The 21,264-nt window shown below is 50.9% G+C and overlaps 9 protein-coding genes across 9 annotated transcripts; 5 read left to right on the plus strand and 4 right to left on the minus strand.

Annotated features, from left to right (window-relative positions):
* Positions 1-179: 179 nt before the first annotated feature.
* On the plus strand, positions 180-1,607 carry N7506_002992 (uncharacterized protein; the record flags this gene model as incomplete). Its single annotated transcript, XM_056952287.1, has 1 exon — positions 180-1,607. One exon carries the CDS (start codon positions 180-182, stop codon positions 1,605-1,607), a length of 1,428 nt encoding a protein of 475 aa, XP_056813979.1.
* Positions 1,608-2,040: 433 nt separating this feature from the next.
* Positions 2,041-3,644, minus strand: N7506_002993 (sterol esterase; the record flags this gene model as incomplete). Its single annotated transcript, XM_056952288.1, has 3 exons — positions 2,041-3,413; positions 3,479-3,558; positions 3,610-3,644. The coding sequence occupies 3 exons, from the start codon at positions 3,642-3,644 to the stop codon at positions 2,041-2,043; spliced, it is 1,488 nt and encodes a 495-aa protein (XP_056813980.1).
* A 249-nt stretch (positions 3,645-3,893) lies between these two features.
* On the plus strand, positions 3,894-4,457 carry N7506_002994 (PET191 family protein; the record flags this gene model as incomplete). The annotated part of the gene is made up of 3 exons (XM_056952289.1): positions 3,894-3,918; positions 4,036-4,177; positions 4,265-4,457. 3 exons carry the CDS (start codon positions 3,894-3,896, stop codon positions 4,455-4,457), a joined length of 360 nt encoding a protein of 119 aa, XP_056813981.1.
* A 1,137-nt stretch (positions 4,458-5,594) lies between these two features.
* On the minus strand, positions 5,595-7,130 carry N7506_002995 (dolichyl-diphosphooligosaccharide-protein glycotransferase; the record flags this gene model as incomplete). Its single annotated transcript, XM_056952290.1, has 4 exons — positions 5,595-6,014; positions 6,075-6,769; positions 6,826-6,936; positions 6,989-7,130. 4 exons carry the CDS (start codon positions 7,128-7,130, stop codon positions 5,595-5,597), a joined length of 1,368 nt encoding a protein of 455 aa, XP_056813982.1.
* Positions 7,131-7,483: 353 nt separating this feature from the next.
* Positions 7,484-7,806, plus strand: N7506_002996 (NADH:ubiquinone oxidoreductase subunit NDUFA3; the record flags this gene model as incomplete). Its single annotated transcript, XM_056952291.1, has 2 exons — positions 7,484-7,667; positions 7,760-7,806. 2 exons carry the CDS (start codon positions 7,484-7,486, stop codon positions 7,804-7,806), a joined length of 231 nt encoding a protein of 76 aa, XP_056813983.1.
* A 1,665-nt stretch (positions 7,807-9,471) lies between these two features.
* On the minus strand, positions 9,472-10,427 carry N7506_002997 (putative transcription factor RfeG; the record flags this gene model as incomplete). The annotated part of the gene is made up of 2 exons (XM_056952292.1): positions 9,472-10,110; positions 10,182-10,427. The coding sequence occupies 2 exons, from the start codon at positions 10,425-10,427 to the stop codon at positions 9,472-9,474; spliced, it is 885 nt and encodes a 294-aa protein (XP_056813984.1).
* Positions 10,428-12,237: 1,810 nt separating this feature from the next.
* N7506_002998 (DNA-directed DNA polymerase eta) lies at positions 12,238-14,163 on the plus strand (the record flags this gene model as incomplete). Its single annotated transcript, XM_056952293.1, has 1 exon — positions 12,238-14,163. The coding sequence occupies one exon, from the start codon at positions 12,238-12,240 to the stop codon at positions 14,161-14,163; it is 1,926 nt and encodes a 641-aa protein (XP_056813985.1).
* Positions 14,164-14,490: 327 nt separating this feature from the next.
* Positions 14,491-15,597, minus strand: N7506_002999 (S1/P1 nuclease; the record flags this gene model as incomplete). Its single annotated transcript, XM_056952294.1, has 2 exons — positions 14,491-15,397; positions 15,470-15,597. 2 exons carry the CDS (start codon positions 15,595-15,597, stop codon positions 14,491-14,493), a joined length of 1,035 nt encoding a protein of 344 aa, XP_056813986.1.
* A 1,328-nt stretch (positions 15,598-16,925) lies between these two features.
* N7506_003000 (uncharacterized protein) lies at positions 16,926-19,573 on the plus strand (the record flags this gene model as incomplete). Its single annotated transcript, XM_056952295.1, has 4 exons — positions 16,926-18,456; positions 18,539-18,626; positions 18,677-19,247; positions 19,319-19,573. The coding sequence occupies 4 exons, from the start codon at positions 16,926-16,928 to the stop codon at positions 19,571-19,573; spliced, it is 2,445 nt and encodes an 814-aa protein (XP_056813987.1).
* Between the last annotated feature and the right edge of the window lie 1,691 nt (positions 19,574-21,264).

Below are 21,264 nucleotides of genomic sequence, written 5' to 3' on the forward strand. Positions count from 1 at the left end.
GGAGGTTTGCACGTAACCGCGTTGGCATCCATCTTCTAGGGCCATGTTAGTATTATCCTCCAGGGCTAGCCGTTGACATCATCCTAGGACTGCGTTGGAAGCACTCTTGGTTCGACTACTTATTGAACCCATTCTGGTACGATTGATGCTGTATCGTTGCCAAAAATATTTCTCTCAATATGTCTGGGTGGGAAGGATTTTTCGCTAGATCGGTTTCTGCGGAACCAGCTTCCGTGGACCACCCCCAAACAAAACACGACTGTGAACATATCGACAGATTTTCACCACCATCAACTGCACATGATTCAACTTGGAGAGCTTCAACGGTAATCAAAGAGCGCCCCTGTCCGATTGAACGGGTAGACTCAGACCCTTCACGCCCCTATCCACAATGGCTGGATCAGGTAGCCGACATGGAAGATTATATCCTGCGTAAACCGCGTTTCGGCATCAACGCGAGAATCAATGCTCGCCTTCTTGCTCGGTGCATGATCCATGATGATTGGAAAGGTCAAGGAATCTGGATGGAAGGATGGTGGCCGTTTTATGAACACAAATGGATGCACGAAAAGTCAGAGGACAAGGTACCCGTGAAAGGATACTCATTTGTCATGGATTCTTGGTGGAATTGGCCGGAGAAATCGTATGAACACCCAAATGGACAACCAGACATTCAGCAACTGGATGAACAGAGACAAAACTACAGTTTGTTTGAGCCTTTTTATCCGTTCATACACCAATTATCAAACGAACGTGAAAGATTCCAAACCGACCGTCCGGATGAAGCAACCCTGGCACTTACCGCCCCAGATATTAATACCACGGCTTATGAGAACGTCAAAAAGCTATGGATTGAAAAAGCAATCTGGGAGGAGCATTGGGGTATACTTCCTGGGATGAGATGGATGCACGAAGGGTCGTCGGACACCAAATCAGAGTCCAGAGCAACCCCTGATACAGTGTCCAAGCCAGACACAGTCTCTGAGTTGCAGGAACCGAAGCTAGAGCTGATTCAATCGGACGTTGACACAAGCTTAGAAGACACTGAGCGATCGGTTGAACAGAAAAAGAATTACGAACCATCTCGGCCCTTCTATCAATTCATGCATCAACATCAAGTCTCGAAGGAGCGTGAAAGATTTCAAATCGACCATCCAGATGAAGCTACCCTGGCTCTTACCACTCCAAATGTCAATACCATAGCTTACGAAAACGTCAAAAAGACCTGGGTCGAAAGAACAATCTGGAATGAGAAATGGGGCATACTTCCTGGAATGAGATGGAAGCACGAAGAACCGGTCGAGATGAAGCCGACCCAGCGAGATCCTAGGCCCAAACCCACAGATTCTCTCCGCCAAGCTGAGAGACGCAGAGAGGATGCCCTTCAGAGGTGGCTGGCCGACACCGATGCCGACACCGACCTCGATCCGGAGACACCTAAACGGAGGAACTTGAAGAGAACCAGGTCGGAGGCCTCACTTGACTCGGATGCTTCAAGCTCCGGGACTCAAGCCGTTAGGTCAACAAGTACCTGGGAGTTGGGAATGCATGGGAACTGGGTGGATGCGAGACGTCGGAGCAAGCGGCTAGCAAAATCGATGGTTTAGCTCAGTGTCCAGCACTGGTGTAATGTGCTTGTGTCTAGCTAGTGTTTGAGTGTGCTACTTGTCTTTTAGACGGTATTTCTTATTTTGCTTTGAAACAACAGTGTTCTACTCCGTAAAATTCATACACAAACAAAAAGTAACATCCACCTGAGAGCAACGATGAAACAACGCGTTGGCTGATCCACATGTTCACGGCAAGAAACTAACTGTGCGGGGATGGGAGATCTAAGTGGAAACATATGTCCAAGCTGGCCGAACTAAGTATGCATCTCGAGTATATGGCTTGTAGGATTATAGCATGCACACATGAAGTCGCTATTTCGCTATTTACAGAAGGCAATGAGACCACTTGACGCCTGACGAATACCTAAATGGGCGACACGCAGTCCAACGTGCTTAGTATGCAGGTACTCCCACGGCGCGTAGGCGGGGTTTACACAGTAGCCCCGTGCACACCGTTTACGACGTGGTTTTTGCGTGAGGCTGAAGTGTTGGAAGCGCGCGCGTCAGTCAAGAACCCCTTCACATGCTTGCTAGGGGAACCCGATGTTGTGCTGATAGCGCCGGGGCTGCCACGACTATAGATCTCGAGCGCATCGAAAACGTAACCGAAGACTTGGCGGTCGACATCAGAGGCCCACAAGAAGTCTAGATGCTCGTATGTAGGGATTGCTTGCGCGACTGTAGTATGTGGCAGACCCTTCAGCATCACTCCGATATCGACAAGACTGTCGCTGTCGCCGTAGAGCAGTACGATGGGAGTTTTGATATTGCGGGTCGGGTACTTGACGGGTTTGTAGAAGCGCTCGCTGGCAGCAATGCTAAATGGAGCGTAGACTTCATCGTCGTAGAACTGGAAGTTTTTGTGGCGAATGATTTGGAACCAATGCACGACAGACTTGGTGCTGGTGAACGAGTATAGATGCATATACGCAGCTAGCTTCTGTGTACGCTTGATGTTGCGACACTTCCAGTTGAACAAAGCACGGAGAGCTGTATCGATGATTCGCACGAAAATTGGTGGATAGAGTATCGTCTGCCACATGGTCGTTGATGACAGAATGCTGCGACGACCAAAGAGCAAGAACAAGAAGTCAGGAGATGCTTTCATGAGGGAATCGACAATGCGATTGCGTAGACCTGAAGGGGCCATAGCAGGTGCGAGTGCCACAAAGACATCGATCTTCCTGTTTAGCAGCGGGTGAATAGCCAGCGTAGCAAATGCCTGAGCTGTTCCTTGTGAGAATCCAATGTATGATAGCGATGGCTGCTCTGTGACCTCGAGGATGTACTCGATGCTGTTTGGGATATCCGAGAAGGCGAATTGATCGATCGAGAAATCCCAGAACTCATTCGAGCCCGGTGAATGCTTGATGGATTTCTTCGAGTACTTGTTTCCACGGTTGTTTCCTAGCCATACGTCGTATCCCTTTTCCACCAGTTGGAAGGGAAGACATCTTTGCTCGTCTGTCAAGGCCACCCAAACTTCACTGGACATGAGAAGCCCATGGTGAAGATATACCACTTTCTTTTGGATACCGCCGGGGCTTTGATTGACACGAACGTGTTCTTCCCCCTTTCGATATGCAAGTCGATGTAGCCCAAGAAGATAGCCGTCATTTGTTTGTACAATGTGCTCCTCGGCTTGGTAACCAAAAAGGGCGCATATTTCGGTGAAATCCGATGCATCTGCGATGGCATTGGCAAAAACCTCTTCTTTCGTGCGCCTCTGACGAGACTCCGTTGGGATCAGCAGATTAAAGAGCGCTTTGGACTGCTCGTAGCAGAACCTGATTATAGGGCTCGCTGGCTAGGGGTTAGTCTCGCTTCTGTAGTCTCCTATGGCAACAGGGGTATTTGAATATACTCACGGAGGCACCATGTTATCAGATGTATAATCGTTTCAAGCAGTACCAGTATCAATGAGCCGAATAAAGCCAGGTACTCAAACCTATCAACACGATCAGTTGCGGCTTCTTCTATGAGGAGTCGAAGCTCTTACCAGAACAATCTGCCAATGAATGGAACGCGCGACATGATGGATGATATGCATATGTCCGACTGAAAGGTCTTTGCAACAATAAGAGTCGAGCGCAAAGAGTCGAGGATCAAAGAGATGAAAGGGTCACGACGTCATTGCTCAGGGCCGCATGTGAAAGTTGCTTATCTCATCCGGGGTCTAGGCCCAACAACCAATCATCGTCGAGATTACCGACAACCCAAATTTGCCCGTTCCACGTCTGTTCCTGCGTGAGGTTGCGCATTCGTCCACAAGACAGCGACAACATGCCGAGCTCATGCAATGATATTCGTACGTTGTCTCAATTCCCGTGATCCCGCTGTTCCAAAGCCCATCACGCTCAGGAGGCACCTGGACCCGTGTCGCAACCCTTCAAGCACATGCTGATCATAAGTTCCAAATGTCTAGGAAAGGCATTGGCCCAATGTCTTCAGGAATCGGATTGTATCATGGTCCAGCGTCACACGCCCCGTGAGTGCCTCAGTTCTCCTCTCGCCGAGGAGTTACCCATGAGATGTCAGCAGCTGCGGAAAGGATTCAGCGAGTGCAAGTGAGTCGAGACCGAGTGTTGGGGAACAATGAATACCGGAGGGGCGCGAGATCATGTTGACTAATATTGGAACTCTCTTCGGCACAGGCGCGGCATGATCGACATGCGCAAACGTTTCCGCGGTAATCAGCCCATCGCGTTATCCCAGGAAGTGGAAGGCGGACAGTCCGGCAACGCTTCGGGTGGTCAGCTCTACGCCGGAGGGCCTGCATACCAGACTGTCAAGGAACTCAATGGTGACGAGGTCCAAATGGACCCCGAGAAGACCCGTGGCCTGTAAGGATATTTGAATTGGTTGATTACATGCTGGCATGGCCCGGAGTTCGGTTACACTTGAACCATACATTTCCCCTCACATACTCGTTTCTTCTAAGGTCGACTGTGGTCGTTGATATCCGCAATCGATACTATGTTTTACTATTCTACAATGGTTTTTCCCGCGTAGCCCTAAGACAATCAAGTATACTCACTACGCTGAGTGGTCAGTTCGCAAGTGAAGGAATATCTGAGACACAAGGTCACAGTGCTTTGTCGGCGTGCCAGTGGTACAGATGCAGACAGTCAGTCCCCGGTCTTACAACATGTCCATGCAGATTGTGGGCATCGTCCCAAGAACACTGCCCAGGTGGCTGTGGTGCATGTGGTTTCATCTCACTTGAGCAGGCCTGGGGCGCGCAAAGCCCCCGAGGTCTAGTGCATCCCAGTGGAATGCTTCAAGGCCGTTTTACAAGAATCACTCGCGTATAAAAAGTAAGAATCAAGGAGCATGGGATTGATATGCCTACAAGATACCCGGCATGTGAAGCTCCAATGTCACAAAGCGAACAATCACGCTACAAATGTATCTCGTGGGTAGCTACACAGGATCAGTAATGCGCTTCGGGATTGCTCCCTACTACTTCACCTGCCCGCCGACTCGCACGAGATTATAGTATTTGATGGTGACCACAGTGACTGTGTACCCCGTGGGCCCAAGGATCCAAAGCCAGACGTCTGTGACCCAACTGGAAGGGATAGGCCCAAGCCAGATGAGATGTAGGAGAAGGAAAGAAGAAGAGAAGGATAGAAGAGAAGGGGAGAGGTATTTATACCTGGCGACAGGTGACTTCCCAAAGAGGACGACAACTCACGTACGCCTTTGCGTGCACTTCGCAGCCCCCAGGAACTTCCCCGTCATCACCGTTAGTGCGGATCAACTACATTACGGAGACAATACATTCTCTGCGAAAGCCTCCCAAATTAGAAGACAGGGAGGGGCCACAGCTGTGGATTGCCCACATGATCTCACACAACCAGGCCCACAACTATCAGCAAAACTCAACTCATATGTATGATCATGTATTTGTTGATTTGGAAATGGGTTCATGCAAGAAACTTCATAGACAAACAGTACAGTGCATATAAGGTAGATATAAATCTACTGAGTCTTCTTAAGCTTGTCTGTGACAGGCGCAGAGTAAAGCCAGACAACCACAAACGCCAAGAATCCTCCAATCACCGACCAAAGACCAGCAATCCAGACCCAACCGCCAGTGATAACCCAACTACGAGGATATTCGTCGTGGGCGAAGTGGCGGACGGTGACCTCGTGCTTCTCCTCGATAGCGGTGAAGAAAGGTCGCTTATAGTTAACACGGAAAGAGAAGATACCGTGCTGATCGGGAGTCACAAACTGAGCACCGAAGATGGTGCTGGTATCAGTGCGGCCGACAGGCTTCAGGGCCAGACGGTGGAAGGGCGAGAGCATAGTGAACTCGAGTTGGAGCTCGTCATTGCCGGGAACCTCGAATGGCACCCACTTGTCGTAGACATATTCTGAGACCTCGATGTTGTAGACCTGTATATGGAGAAAATGGGATTAGCTTGTGAATGGCCATAGCAGTATTTATCAACATACGGTCTCGTTCTGAATTCGGTAGATGGAGGGGTTGAGCTCTGCGCCCTCGGTAGCCAAGCGGTGCTCGACCTTGTCAACCTTCAAAACACCAGTTTCCTTGAAAGCCCAAGCAGTCAATTGCTTGGCGAACTCGCGGTTCACGGTGGGGGACTCGGTGCCGCTGGGGGTCTTGACAGAGGCCGAGAACCACTTATCCTCGAGGGATTCCACAGAGCCGAGAACGGTGAAGCGGGCTGAGTTGCGTGCTTGCATAGCAGACACGATGTTCAGCTGCGATCCGGTGGCCAAGATGTCCTCTGGTGCGGGCATGCCCTCCTTGGGGTTATAGCTGTAGGCGGTAGCGGGGGCCGAAAGAATCGGGGCGAGGAGAGCGCTCTCACCACCCAGAGTCTGGGGAGCGACACGGGGGAGGGCGAGAACACCTTCGCCGTCGAAGAATGCCTTCACATCAGGACGGAGGGGTCCAGGGCGCTGGAGGACTAGGACGTCGTGCTTCTCAGCGGCCGAGAGGGTATCGTAGTTGAAGTGGTCGACGACGACAGCGGAGCGGTCATTGGCGAGGTGAATGTCGAGCTCGAGGAGAAGGGAGCTGACGGCACTGGATGTGGACGCTTTTCCGGAGAGGGCGAGGAGAATGTTGCCATCCTTGTTCATGAAATCGACGATGTGCTTAGGAGTCAAAGAGGGACCAAGACCTGTACCATTCAGTCAATTAACTTGCTACCGCACCAATTGGGTCATTACTCCTCACCTTTGGACTTGGGGGGAAGGATCAGGAGGTGGTCGTAAGCTCTTTCGCCGTGCTTGAACAGAGCAAGCTCGTCACTTTTGGGGGACTCAATCGAAACATCGTATCCGCGGGCTGGTATCTGAGTATCAGCATATGAGCTCTATTATAGTGCGATTGCAATTACCTTCAAGATCAGCCCACAGTGTAGAGTATAGGTCTTTCTGGTCTGTGTCTTCGAGAACCGCCAGCAAACGGCTGCCGGAGCTACTCAGCGCATTTACCGCAGCCAAGAAGCAGCAGACTAGCAACGCAAGGCACCACCGCATCTTGAACAGATTCCGCACAGCAGAACGGGTTCAATTCAAAATGAGGAAAGGAATAAGGAAAGTTGAGGCGTGGAAGTCAGAGGTGTATAGATAGCCAGAAAGGGCGACGTGTTAATGGGCGAGTGCCAAGACCCGAGTGCGCTAGGTCCGCATCTCCGAACTTCAACTTCACTTCTTCCCCACGGCTGCAATTTTGCTCTTCGCTCTCGCCCCTACCACTCAACAACCAACTAGCAGACCTGCGCATCGCTGCATTGGTGTGCGTCTATACAGCAGATCTTAATTGATCAGATTTCGACCTCTTTCTCAACCCGTCATAATCCCCGACCGGTGGTCAACGACCTCTCGCAATCATGTCCAACCCTCAGTTCTGGTCCACTCCCTTCCGCTACCTCCGCTGGGCTGCGCACGAAAGACCAGCTTACATGGGTGCCTGTCTCCTCGGCTTGTCTGGCCCCGTCTTCCTGGCCACTATTCCTCCCATCCGCCACGCGCTTGGTGATGTCGACCCCGAGCCTGTTCCTCTGACATATCCCAGTATGACCCCAATCCTCCATTATCATGGCTTCAATGCTTTGTTGAGTCGACGTTGAAACAAAAAAACTGACCACTTTTCTCAATTTGTACAGTCCCGCAGGGTCCGCGTGTGATCCCCCAGGGCTACGAAGACCAATAAACGGCATTTGATTACGAGAAAATGGAGTAATTGAACTTCATAGAATGCCGCGTTATCTTTTTTCGAGCTTGGAGAAAATGAATTAGCCATTGGCAGGAGATATATTGCCCGCCACTGCCCATGGTGGAATGACGAATAAGTCCCCATCGCATCAGTGTGGGAAACCCAAAAGATTGTTCTCGGGCATGCTCTCCTGTCCTTTCAACTGCTTTGATACCAATATTTGCTGCGCATACTTCGGCTATCGAGGCTGCGCTACAGTGTATGTACTATGTTTTGTGCAAATCAATCTGACATCATGTCGCTTTCCTTATGTCCCAAGATCCTAATCGGATGTTTCACAATCATTGATCGGGAAACAGAAAGAAGTGCCAAAGTATCATGTATAGAAGTCATTGTCTGAGTTCTGCCCAGCGGATATTATGAAACGCGTATATGCTCAAGATCTCCTCTGGTTTATGCTGTAGGAATCCATAGATGCAAAGTGGAATATGTCTGCAAGCTCATGCGCTCGTAGTCTATGAGTGTCAATTAAAACATGGAAGGTAGACACCTGGGCGCAATCCACGATCTGTAAAAATGTGTCGCTTCCAGTATGCTTGATTGGCTTGAGTCAAATTAATCAATGGTTGATTGTGCTGGGGATGAATGGGCCTGCAACGCAGCAAAGTTGCACACAGAGCAAGATTTCCCCTCAGTAGCTAAAGACAAATTCAAAAAAATACGTCAGTCAAAATGAAAGAGAAGAAAGTTCTTTGATGGATATCTGGATTCATTTCAAGCCAAGAATAATCATAAATCAGGCTCATTAAGGTCGTGGACTCCACGATCTCGCACAGTGAAACATCACAGAAAACGGACCAACTCCGTAAATGCTCATATCTACATGTAGCTCACCAGCCTTAGTTTATCGAAGAATGACGCTCTTCGCAAACCAAGTGATAAATGAAAAAGAAAAAAAAAAGTAGAACGTCATGACTCCGCCTCCTTCCAATGGAAAGAACAAAAAAGGGAGAATTGCTAAAACACACAAATCCTGTACACCGGGAAACGACAAGAAATCGCATTATTGTGGGTGAGTATTTCCCGGAATCCGCGAGACCAGGAAGAAACAGAGAAAAACGCTCAAGTCCGGGCCACCTTTTCGCAAAATCAAACAAGACATGTCACTCCTGCTCCTGGCTGAACAGTTGCATAAAATGGAGTAGGGAGCAAAAGCAAAGACGGAGTTCCACGGGAAGTTCCAAGCTTCTTATGGAGAAGCGGGTGGGTTTATTTCCAGTGGAAGTCCAGAGGATAAGTGGGATGGATGGATGGATGTGTCCGGCGGGAGGTGGATATTCCCCTTGGCCGAAACAATGAAGCGGAATGTGAGATATCTCTGGAAAAGCTTGGGGTTTCCTGGACTGGATGCAAAGGAGATTTTCTGAGACAGCGACCGAGAGAGAGAGAGAGAGAGATGTGTGTTGAGATGGTCCTGGAAAAATTCGTAGAATCAAGATTACTCCCAGAAGCATAATGGGGATATTCCAGGGAGAATGTATCAGGTTAAGCCCCCAACGTGGATAGGATGGACAAGGAAAGAAACCATGGGAGCAGGAAAGGCATCACTTCGGTGATGATTGTTTTTTGTTTTTGGTTTTTTTTTGTTTTGACTTTTTTTGTTTATCGCCGACGGTGCGGGTCATTTCTGGTTGCTTGCGGCCTGCGCTCATATTCTGGGGTGTATCTGGGCTCCATTCCTATCCGGGGATCCGGGGCAGTGGTTGTAGGATAGGCCATCCCGGAGGTTACGGGAGAGTAATCCTGATCGGCATCATATCCAGGCCCCGGGTATCGGGGAGCATTGCTTCGGCCATTGTCGTAACCACCGTAGCCCGTGGGGGCGTACGTGTAGGAGTGGGGCATGTCCACAGCGGTCACGACCGGCTGGTTGGAACCAGAGTAGGTAACCTGGGGTGGAGGGTACGGAGCTGTACCTGAAGCGTATGGCGAGTGAGTTGAAGTGTAAGGGGATGTGTTGTAGGAAGGATTTTGGGGTCCACTGTATGAGCTCTGTTGGGGCTGGGAATAGGACTCCATGTAGGACTGAGCAGGGGCTGCAGTGAACGGCGTGGGAGATGGGCCTTGTGATTGGCGAACCTCATGCATGGTAGAAGCGGGATAGCTCGCTGGGGGTTGGTTAGGGGCATGAGACACGTTCATGTCCTGTATGTAACTGCCTCGCGGGTAGCCTAGGTCAGCCCGGCGTGAGACGTCCGCCTCCCAACGGGCGGAGTCGGCCTTTAGATCAGCAATCATTTCCTATATCCGAAGTGTGGTTAGAATCCCAACTATACACATTTCCCGCTCGGCGTCGAATCTCCGCAACTTACAGATGTGAGATTCCGATAGGCACGGATGAAGAAACCTGGACGGCCCTGTTGTTGGTCAGTCAAAGGGTCCTGGGTTATCGTGTTGACGAAAGTAGAAGGACGAACATTGTGGTTGCCTGGTCTCACGAGAGCATCGTTTCCAAGGTAGCGACAGATATCTGCTTGAATGACTTCGCGACTGATTCCGTCACCAGGGATGAAATATTCATTTTGACGCTCCGGGCGTGCCTCATAACGGCCTGTCATAATGTCCGAGGGATGGAAATGGGATTTTTTTCCGGTTATAGGTTTATAGTCCTCGGGTCCAAGGGTCCAGAAAAGAGGGAAATTCCGGAGTGGTAGATTTGAGAGATCCGGTAGAGTTGATGGGTGGTGAGTCCGTTATATTGTAGTACAATTTCTATCAGGCGAAGGGTTTTTTTCTTCCAAGCCAACAATCACGACTTGAGTTTCTCGATTTCCAGGGCAAACGGAAAAACGAGATATGATCCTTGGAAAGCGGCCAGATAAAGATTGATCCTGGTCGGCAATATCAAAAAAAGTCCTTGGGAAAAGTCCGGGTAGTCCTGGGAAGAAATCCGTGTCCGGCAATTATCCTGGGTATTCGTGACAAAATTGAGAGATCCCGAGAGTTGAGGTGCAAAGAGGTTGGGATTCAAAAAGCCCAACGCGACGCTAAGAGGTGTTTAGGGAGAGATGGCCGAGCCAGAGGTGAATGGAAAGGGGGAGGGAAGAAGGAAGTCGAGAGGAAAGAAAGAGAAGAGGAAGAGGGGGGGAAGACAGAAAGAGAGGAACTAAAGTGGGCTAAAGGCGCGGTTGGGCCGTCTTGGGCTGGTGCCACGACTCCCCACTGAGATCAAGGCGAAAAGCATGCACGTTCAAATGAGGATTAGGTCAATGTGTGACCCTGTCTGTAGCCGCCTTGAGGTCCTCTGATTATTACTTGCTTATTCTCGTACACGTCTCTCTGACTCTATACTGGAATCTGAGTCAACACACCACTCCGGTCAACCCCCGCGATTCTAGACTAGTTCGTATTGCGCAAAGATGAAGACAGCTGTTAGTCTGTAGTACTTCGTACTCCGTAGCAGTGAAAGCACTAAGAGCACTAAGAGCACTAACTTCGAGTGGCGGAAAATAACTGCAAAAGAGCCGATCCCCCATCATTCGACCAGCATGGATTGCTCCTCAGTCTGTGCCCCTGGACCGAATTAATATTCAAACTCTACAAGTCTCCACCGTTGGGAATCATCTTCAGCGGTCAAGAGGACCATGAGATCATCAGAGCACCAGATGTTCATGTGCTCCAAAATGGCTGCGTCGATGGGGCAACTCAGGTTCACTCGGGTTGGTTGTGATTGATCACTCACCCACCCTTCTCTGCGACCGTTTTCAAGGGAGCCATGCCAATCACAGTGTCAATACGTTGAAAGAAAGAACCGGTGGCGAGCTGCGAACTTGCCACTTGGGAAGCTGGCTGCCGATGCCCACTCGCCAGTCGTTGGGCAGTAATGCGTGGCTTTGGGCACCTGCGCGAAGCCTCCGAGCCTCCTGTCCACTCACAGCCCGGCTCTGTCAGCAGGATCGTACAGATCGGAGATCACTTTGTTTCGCTTCTCTGTCCTTTCCGTGTTCGAGACTCGTGTGGTCCAGGAAAGTTCTGCAGCTCGATTTCACGTTGCAATGAAGAAAATTAAGCAGTCCCTAACCGAGAGTCCGGTGGAAGATCCTTGGTCTATAGTGATAGCAAATATACAGAATAACGCCCAGTCCGGATCAAACGGAGGGAGATGTAGCCGTCTTGCTAACATCTGACTCATACAGAAATAGAAATAGAGACCAGAAAAAAAGAAAAGAAAAGACTCAAAAAAAAGGAAACATTCGGACTTCGTTGAAAACAAACACAAACAAACACGAGCCTGAGGCTCAAAGATGGCACGTGCACGCGCTAGTCCCAATCGGAGCTCTGTCCCAGGCATCGAACCGTGACGACCTCAAACCTCGGAAGGTACCACGCTGAACAGAGAAAGATTGGTACCGGCATAATGCACTCGCAATGTCCGCCACCGACCCATCCGACCCCGTGAAAGTCTCCCGCTTCACCTATCGACAATTGCAAGGGTTGCGACATGGATCCACAGCGACACCTTTGCGCGTGGTCGCGCATATCGACCTCGATGCCTTTTACGCACAATGCGAGATGGTCCGCTTAGGAACGCCCCGAGAAGTCCCTCTAGCAGTACGCCAATGGGATTCACTGATCGCCATCAACTATGCCGCGCGCCCGTTCGGGGTCAGTCGATTGATCAGCGTGGCCGAGGCGAGGAAAATGTGCCCGGACTTGGTCCTACAGCACGTTGCAACATTCAGAGAGGGAGAAGGGGGTCGATGGGCATACAGAGATGATTCTTTCCGAAGTATCAGCACGGACAAGGTGTCCCTGGATCCGTACCGAGCACAGTCGCGAAAGATCCTGCAGACGATGAAAGAGGCTCTTGCGAAATGGGGCGAGGATGCGGAAGATGAGACTAAGCGACCGACACAAGACGTTGCTGCTGGGCTGGAGAAAGCTAGTATTGATGAGGTTTTCATTGATTTGTCGCCCTTGGTCTATAGAGCGCTTCTTCGGAGATACCCAGAGCTACAGCCGGGCACACAGGACGACAATCGTGATGCCGAATTGCCCGTACCCCCGAGCACCGCATTGCAGTGGGATACCGATTGTCTGGTGGATCTTGATCAGCATGAGACGGAGGAAGATGACCCAGATTGGGATGACGTTGTAATGTTGATAGGGTCTGAAATTGTCCGGTCGGTGCGAAATGCGGTCTGGGACAAGCTGAGCTACACCTGTTCTGCGGGTCTTGGTCGGAACAAAATGATCGCGAAGCTGGGAAGTTCATGTAACAAACCCAATCTGCAGACCGTTGTACGGAATCGCGCGGTGCAGAACTTCCTGGGTGGATACAAATTCACTCAAATCCGCATGCTCGGTGGAAAACTTGGTGACCAAATCACAAGCTCCTTCGGGACTGAAAAAGTCAGCGAGCTGCTCAATGTGCCCCTCGAACAGCTACGAGCCAAGCTGGATGACCACACGGCATCGTGGCTCTACGGTATCATCCGTGGAGATGATCGCAGCGAGGTCAATCCCCGTACTCAGATCAAGTCCATGTTATCTGCCAAATCGTTCAGACCAAGTATCAACTCGCTCGACCAAGCTGATAAATGGCTTCGGATCTTCGCAGCTGATATCTATGGCCGGCTTGTGGAGGACGGCGTACTTGAGAATAGACGCCGCCCGAGAGTGATCACGCTGCATCATCGGACTGTCCAGTCGCGTTCTCGCCAGATCCCAATTCCCGGATCCAATGCCATTGATGAGGAGTTGTTATACGACCTGGCTAAAACCCTGCTTCGCCAAGTGGTAGTTGACGGCCAGGCATGGCCATGCTCTAATCTATCATTAAGCGTATCGAGCTTTGAAGATGGCGTGAGCAAAAATAAGGCCATAGAAGGCTTTCTCGTCCGAGGTGACCAGGCAAAAGCTCTTAGCCATGTTGCGAGAACTCGCAGTATTGAAAATGTCTCGAATGACACTCCTCCAGCGGGCAAGAAGAAGAAACTGGACGGAGGTCGGATTCAACAATTCTTTAGTAATCCTCCCGAAGAAACTGGCGGAGAGACCGAAGAACGCCTTCGAGTCCCTCATGAAATAGTCTCGGAAGAATTCCAGATTCCTCAGTACACATGCCCGCGATGCTCCACATCGGTACCCCAACATGAAAAAGAGGAACACGATGACTGGCACTTTGCCAAAGACCTTGCCAATCAAGATCGCGAAGAGTCGAGAGCCTCCCAGCCGGTGCCACCCCCGAAGAGCAGCTCTCGAGGCACAACGCCTCGTGGAAGAGGCGGCCGAGGTGGTGGTGGTGGCAGGGGCAAACCCGAGAAAGGGCAAATGCGACTTGCCTTTCAATGAATGACAAGCCTTGCGCGCTCACGTATAATGCCTTTTTGGTGTTTTGTGTACTCTTATGATGTGTTTTTTATCTTGTCTCTTAACTTTGATATACCCAATGAGATAAACGGAGTTACGCAGTTGGAAACCATTTTTGAGAATCCGATCGGTTCTCAGTCATACAGATGCGTCATAAACCTCGAGAAAGATCGTTTAGGAAATGTGAGCGAGTCTTGAAAGTACTTGTACTACAACGCTTCATGGAAACTAATTCAATTCAACTCTCAAGATGTTCATTCATCACTTCCAGGATGGTAAATAAACAGCGAAATATTGCCCATGACAGAATCAGTGCACATGTCCTCGCTTCTCCGAACTACAGCAAGAACCCTCCATCGCCTCTCTAGCCATTTTCGCCCGACTCAGCGGACGAGACTCAGGAAGGAAATTGCGCCCACGAAGCTCCAACTCAGGTGCCTCATTCCGACTCACCTCCACAAACCGTTCAAGATCCCTCTTCGCAATCCTAGTACTGTAAATCAAATTAAGCCAATTCGCCAACCGATAACCCCCCTTCGCAATCTGCAACTCAATAGTCCCAATCGCCGAATTGTAATACGTCGGATACAGATCCCCCGTCTGAAGCGCCGACGCTCCCCCAGGCATAACAACAGTACACACCAGCGCATTCCCATCCGCCGCCCACCGCGTAGCCGACGAAACCGCATCACCGATCGTATCACCTTTAATCCAACTCGCAGCTTCAGCCTTATAGTCACCATCTTCAATCTCTTCAACCAACAAATCAGCCCACGACTGCGCATCCGCTAGCGAGTCACCGCCAACCAGCATCTCGGGCATATACGTATCCCAATCCGAGTGCAGGTTGTCACTGTACCCGTTGAAAGTAACGTCGATTCCATTTCCGCCAACTTCGTACGCCTCGTCATGCAGGGGTTGCGTGATATCGCCTAGGAAATGAACGAGGAATTTCAGCGCTTCGGCTGTGTTGTTGGCTGTGAGTCGGGCGTCGCCTACGCGTTGTGTGTAATTTGCGATTGCGGATACGGAGCATCCTGAGTCGCCGCAGTCGCGGGCGTAGTCTACGTTGCAGGTTGTTGGTGGGTTGTCTTCGGCGTCGATGTAGTGGAGAGGTGCGGACCATTTGCCTGCGCTGGTGAGGCGGTACTCGTCGGCCCATGAGGCGATGTTGGCGAGGTATGAACTGGAGGAATCATCTAGGACCTCTTTGGCCCTGGGGTTTGTTAGTGATCGGTCGTAAATGGGAAGGCGTATGCTATACACCCGGGCTGTGATGAGGACATACCATGATGCTGTGCTTTCTGATAGATAGTGCTGGGCGACGTATGCCACTGTCGCATGACCTAGTACGCCCCATGCGTGGGCGCCATGGGCGAACCCGGAGGCGATCGCGATTTTGGAAAAGGCAACCATTGCTAGCGGTTTCTGTGTCTTGATGGAAGAAGAAATGACTGAGTGTATCCTTTGTGACCAGAGCTGTGTGGGTGGCTAGCTAATTGGGTGTGATGCTTTAGGCGATGGTATGTTTATATAGTACCAAAAGATGGATACTCATGAAGAGTCGGTTGGTTCAGAACCATGCAATGTTGACCGACGCTTACCGTTGCAGAACTAAACGTTTCATAAAGATAAGCACTCAAAGTCCACGAGTATGATTGACTGGATAGGATCAGCCCCTAGCGCGGGGGAAGCATCGGAGTCCACCGGTCTTCAGGGCGTGAAGGGATCGACCGGAATGTCCAGGGCTATCATCAGCGGGTGACTCAATATGGGCTACTCCGCACATGAGAGTGTGTTTGAGGTACTTAGTCACCTGGATACCTTAGTCCCAGTAGCTCTGATTCCTCCAAGGTCGATCTCAAGGGGGTTTCAGCCTACCCAAAGTACTTGGGCACGAGGGATTACAGCGTCCACGTGTGGTATCTCATGTGCGATATACATGTGTCAATTGTTAATAGAGTATGGACTTCATGGATCAGACCTGATATTTGCATTTTAAGGTACTTGATAAATAAGGTGTGTAGAGCTGTAGTGTAGAGGCAGAGAGAAGCGGGGTTTGTACAAATCTACGCTGACTGCATTTATCCATCTCTGGCTTAACATATATCCCAAAGATGAGAGGACTTCTTAAAACATAGAAAGGAGGACAATCAACAGCATTTCGGAGTATGAGGATAGAGAATGAGTTCACTTTGCTCTATGGTCATAGATGTATATCCATGGCTCAGCACGGCAGGTCCCAGTGGAACACAGGCCTAAAGAGGCAATTTTGAAGATCTCAACCAAGGATTTCTACTACCTTATAGCTATAACCCCAAGACTGAAACTGAAACTGTCTATACATGTATTCATCCAAACAGAGGACCAAGGGGGTGTACATCATGAACAAGACCATCCGAGTGACATCAGCGGGCCGGCGGGGTCGATCACTTTGATTCTGGTCCAACTCACAGCCCATCTTCCTTTGTGTCCTCAGAACCTCGTATAGCACACAGCATAGCCCTGGAGAAACATCGTTGTCCGCTGGCTCCACACAGAGCCACTGCTTTTCTCTCCTGCAAGCCCCACCAAAGCGCTTCGCGATCTTATTGCTGCCTTACCTCACCCGAGCGCCTCGTTCGGATTCTACTCTCAACCAGGTCCCAAGAACGCCCTGTCCATCCATTCCGGATTCTCCTTACAAGTTCAACTACGAGACCTCGCTCTGGACTTCAATGCGGTGAGACCCCGCCGGTGTCAAGATGCCCCGCCGCCCGGGCCCGCCTCGCGATTACTACGAAGAGGAAATATACGACGTGGAGCGCGAACGAGATCCATATCGGCCGCGCGCCCGCGACTACGAGTCTAGAGATGTCGAATATCGGCGTCGGAAGTCGGAACCTTTGGTCGATGATATGGAGCGTATGGGGTTTCGCGAGCGGCCGAGAAGGGAGTTTATGGAAGAAAGCCTTGAACGGCCCCCCGAGCGAGAAGATATGGTCTTTACGCGTTCAAGGGAGGAGGTAGAAATGGAATCGCCCGAGCGGCCTGTGCCTCTCGGTCGCGAGGAAGGGTATGGACGGCCGCCGAGATCGCGGCGCAGACCCCGCGCTCGAGAGGTGGACGATGAGGATCTTGTTTTTGAGGAAAGGGAAAGTCGTCGGGGGAGTCGTCGGCATCCGCGAGATCTGGAAGAGGACTTAATTGTCGATGAAAGAACGAGACATATGGAAAGAAGACCTCGTCCGGAACGCGAAATCGAGCAAGATCTTTTTGATGAAGAGGATAGACCGAGAGAAAGCAGACGGCGCCCACGGAAGAGGTCTGAGGAGGATATTATTGATGAAAGAGAGCGGGGCGGAGAGAGACCGCGTCGCTCAGTGCCAGAGTTCGAAGAGCCGGAACCGTTAGAGCGCGAAAGCCGTCGGAGTAGGCGCCGTCATCGGGGCGTGGAAGAAGACGATGTCGCCTTCGAAGAAAGAGAGATTCGCCGAGGAAGCAGACGTCACCCCGAACGAAGGTCGGAGGATGATCTTCTTGTCGAAGAGAAGGAAATACGCAGAGGAAGCGCACGTCATCCCGAGCGCAGATCAGAAGACGACCTGCTGTATGAGAGAGAAAGGCGACATCGGAGACGACGTCCGGAGCGAGAGCCCGAGGAAGACTTTGTCGAAGAACCACGCCAGCACGGAAGAAGACGTCGACCGGAGGCCGGGATTGAGGACGAAGAACTCCTCATACGGCGAAGAGAAGGCGAGGGCCCTTTACGTCGCGGCTGGGACAGCGAGCGCGACATGCGATCACATGAGAGAACGCGTGGATTTGAGGAGGAAAGGTATCGCCGGCCGAGACCAGGGCCCCCGCCTGCTCGCAGGGTGGAAGTCGAGGAAGTTATTCCCGATGATGTGCTTCCTGACCGACATCGGATTCCAATTGATCCTTCAGAAGACGACTTTGAGGAGGAAGATGTGAGCATTAGGAGGAAGGGCAAAGCACCCCGCCCAATTGATCCTAGAGAAGAGGAGATCGTCATGCGTGAAAGACGCGAGCGACGACGAAGTCCACCCATTGAAGAACCTGACCGTGAGATGAGAGGTCTTCGCCGGGAGCGTAAGATGGATCCTTCCTTCGACGAGGAGCTAAGCGTCCAATCGCAGTCCGACTCCAATATGCGCCCACGAAATATTGTTGTAGATGAAGAGGTGCGCATCAGGAAGACGAAGGATATGGTCCCGCCATCACCACCTTCTCCCCCGTGGAGCCAATACATGCACCTCCGATTACTCGGGATGTGTACGCCCATCCCAGAGATATTGAACGCGGTAAGAAACTTTGTCCCTATTTGAACAAGAGTCGAGAACTGAGAGGCCTCCAGGCTATGAAGAAATTCGACCTCCTCGCGTACCTACACCAGAACTGCGGCCGCTGAGAGGCAGTCCCAATAAGATTGACATACCCACTCGGTAAGTGTACAGCTCTCAATGGCTGCACACCATGCTTACATATTTACTAGTAGAACGCGAGGCGGGCGATCGTCCGAAGAAGACATGGTCCTCACACGTCGTGATAGCGACGAATCTCTCGCCCCCGAAGATTCAATCTCACCCACCAGTGAATCTGTCCCCGACTTCAAGAACCCATGGGATAAGCCTCGATCAAAGCACCACGCTCGGCCCAAGGTAATTGACAGCGAGAGTGAATCATCATACCACGCCTATCCAATGCCGCCGATGCCGCCGATGCCACCCATGCCTGACATGAAGGAGGCAGAATTCGAGAGCGCTCGAACAGTACATCGAGCCCCAAAGAGCACGGATGACTGGTCTGTGGTACATGCTCTGACCAAAGCCGAAGCAATTGAAATGACCGGAGCCCTGAACGTCATCGAAGTCGAACCACGACAGGCAGGAGATCCAGTAGAGATGGGACGAATCGCACAACAAGTAACAGACTCTAAAAACCCACGCGATGACCGGTGGACCGAAATCACGAAGAAATTGGTCGTGAAAGAAGCCATTGAGCAGATGGGCTATGAGTACGAAGAAACAAGAAGCTGCTACTACATCTTCTCTTACCTGACATCGGTACGAATTCACCTGTGCCTCCACTCACTTCGTTTTCTTGTCTAAAATCCAGCCTAACTTCTACGAAACAGGACGATATAGACGAACTCGTCGAACTCTCCGATGAGATTCGAAGTGCTCGTCGCAGACGCATCCGCGATATCCAGCGAGAAAGATCATCTCTCCCGCCCCCTCCTCCTCGTATGAGACCACCTAGAATGAGTGTCCCTCCTATGCCTATGCCTATGCCCATGCACCCGCCCATGCACCCGCCCCCACGAGCACGAATGATGGAGAAACGCATGCAGGAAATGAGGGACCGGGAATGGATGTACGATCGACGGTGATGGGAATCTATCCTACTGATCACCACATATTATTAGCCATGAGCCATGAGATTATGATACTCGGAGTTCCAGTACGTACCAGCCTAGGTATAAACGAATTGAACGATCGTCTATGAGCACCTTTTCAAGGATCGGATGAAGTATGAAAGGTGTTTCCACTCTTGGAAGGTGCATTGAACGCAATCAACGCCTGCACAGTTTGTGGAAAGCAGGAGCGAACCATTGTGCCAGGCACGAGAGTTTCGTCGCCCATTCATCGGAAGGGCAGTCACTCCACACACGATAAATGCCGTGAACGCTTCCTGCCGCCGCGTACTCAGTCCTACCCGTTCTGAGTCGTCTGCGACTTCAGAGTACGTTGCTCATCCCCAAGCTGTGGCAAAGCCAGGCCCACGAAACAATGAGCTGGAGCCACGTATCTCTCCAACAGCAAGCCCAGGCTGGCTGGGCGGAGCGTTCCGAACACCGAAAATCCTGAGCGATCCATGGCCAACGCCGGTAAGAACTAGGCTCAGCCTGGTACAGAGCAGGAGATCAAGGCTACCGACGCATCGACGATCAGTCTCTGTTGCATGGGCTTGAAACGGATCGACCGCGGGGTGATAGCCAGGGACAGGCCCGGTAGCTTGGAACAGGAGCAATCTGGCTCTGGCTCTGGCTCGTTCATTCCAAGGTTAACGCTCAATGCATACTTTTTACGCAGTGGGCGATGACGCCAAGTTGCGTGCGCCTAGGGATGAGGTGGGTTTTCCCCGGTCTAGACTTCAATTCCTACAATTCTGGATTCTGTTCAGGGCGGGATTTTCAAGAATTCCGAACATCTTTGGAGTTCAAGGGTACTCCGTAGGAAACCTGGGCATAGTACGGAGTAATAATCGGGCCTCGACCATGTACTCGTAATGATACATGTAAAGTTTCGATCTGACCTGTGTGGATGTAATGATCATCACTGTAGGTCTGTTTCAGAGTCCAGCGCCACCTGCAAGCCACCAGGTACAATAATTACCTGGGTTCGACTGGATGATCTCACGAAATCCACCACTCGGCTTGAACTGCTGTACGGAGTAACGGACTGGAGTGCGTGTTGTTTACTTTGACTGTAACCCTAACCGCGTCGCTATCCATGGAACGGCGGGAGAAGCGAGTGTAGCGGTGTTACTGGCGTGTCTGTCGCCACCCGCGTTAATTGTGGGTTTGTCTCAGCCAGATTAATGTCTGCATCGTTGGGCTAGAGTTCTTCCATTTTTACTACATATTGTTTGGGGGGGAGTTATTGTTTATTGCTTAGTGCGGTTTCCGGCACAGCCACAGCCACGTACTTTTTTTTTTAGTACTTCTTCAAGGGCCATGTACTCCGGATATTTTAGATTGGGAATACTTGTACAAGTGTATACAGCACGAGCCATAACCCTAAGTCACCAAGTAATTAGGTCCGAACTTGGAAGTTCCCGTAGTAGCTAATTACCAGTTAGAAATCCGCCTGGATGCCTACGGACTAGATCGCACCTAACACCTAGTCAGAAAGCGATAAACAAATGACGCGAGCCCATTCGATCAACCTGATCGGAGCCAAACTCCGGAGTGGAGACGATCGAGGACTCATTATTGGTCGATAACAGGCACAAAACAAGAAACAAGAAAAGGGGAAAACAGCAATCTGTACGGAGTATCGCACAGGTCGAAACACTCGT

This window comes from Penicillium brevicompactum, assembly GCF_028827555.1.
Source record: "Penicillium brevicompactum strain IBT 35665 chromosome Unknown utg000002l_segment0_segment0, whole genome shotgun sequence".
Lineage (NCBI taxonomy): Eukaryota > Fungi > Ascomycota > Eurotiomycetes > Eurotiales > Aspergillaceae > Penicillium > Penicillium brevicompactum.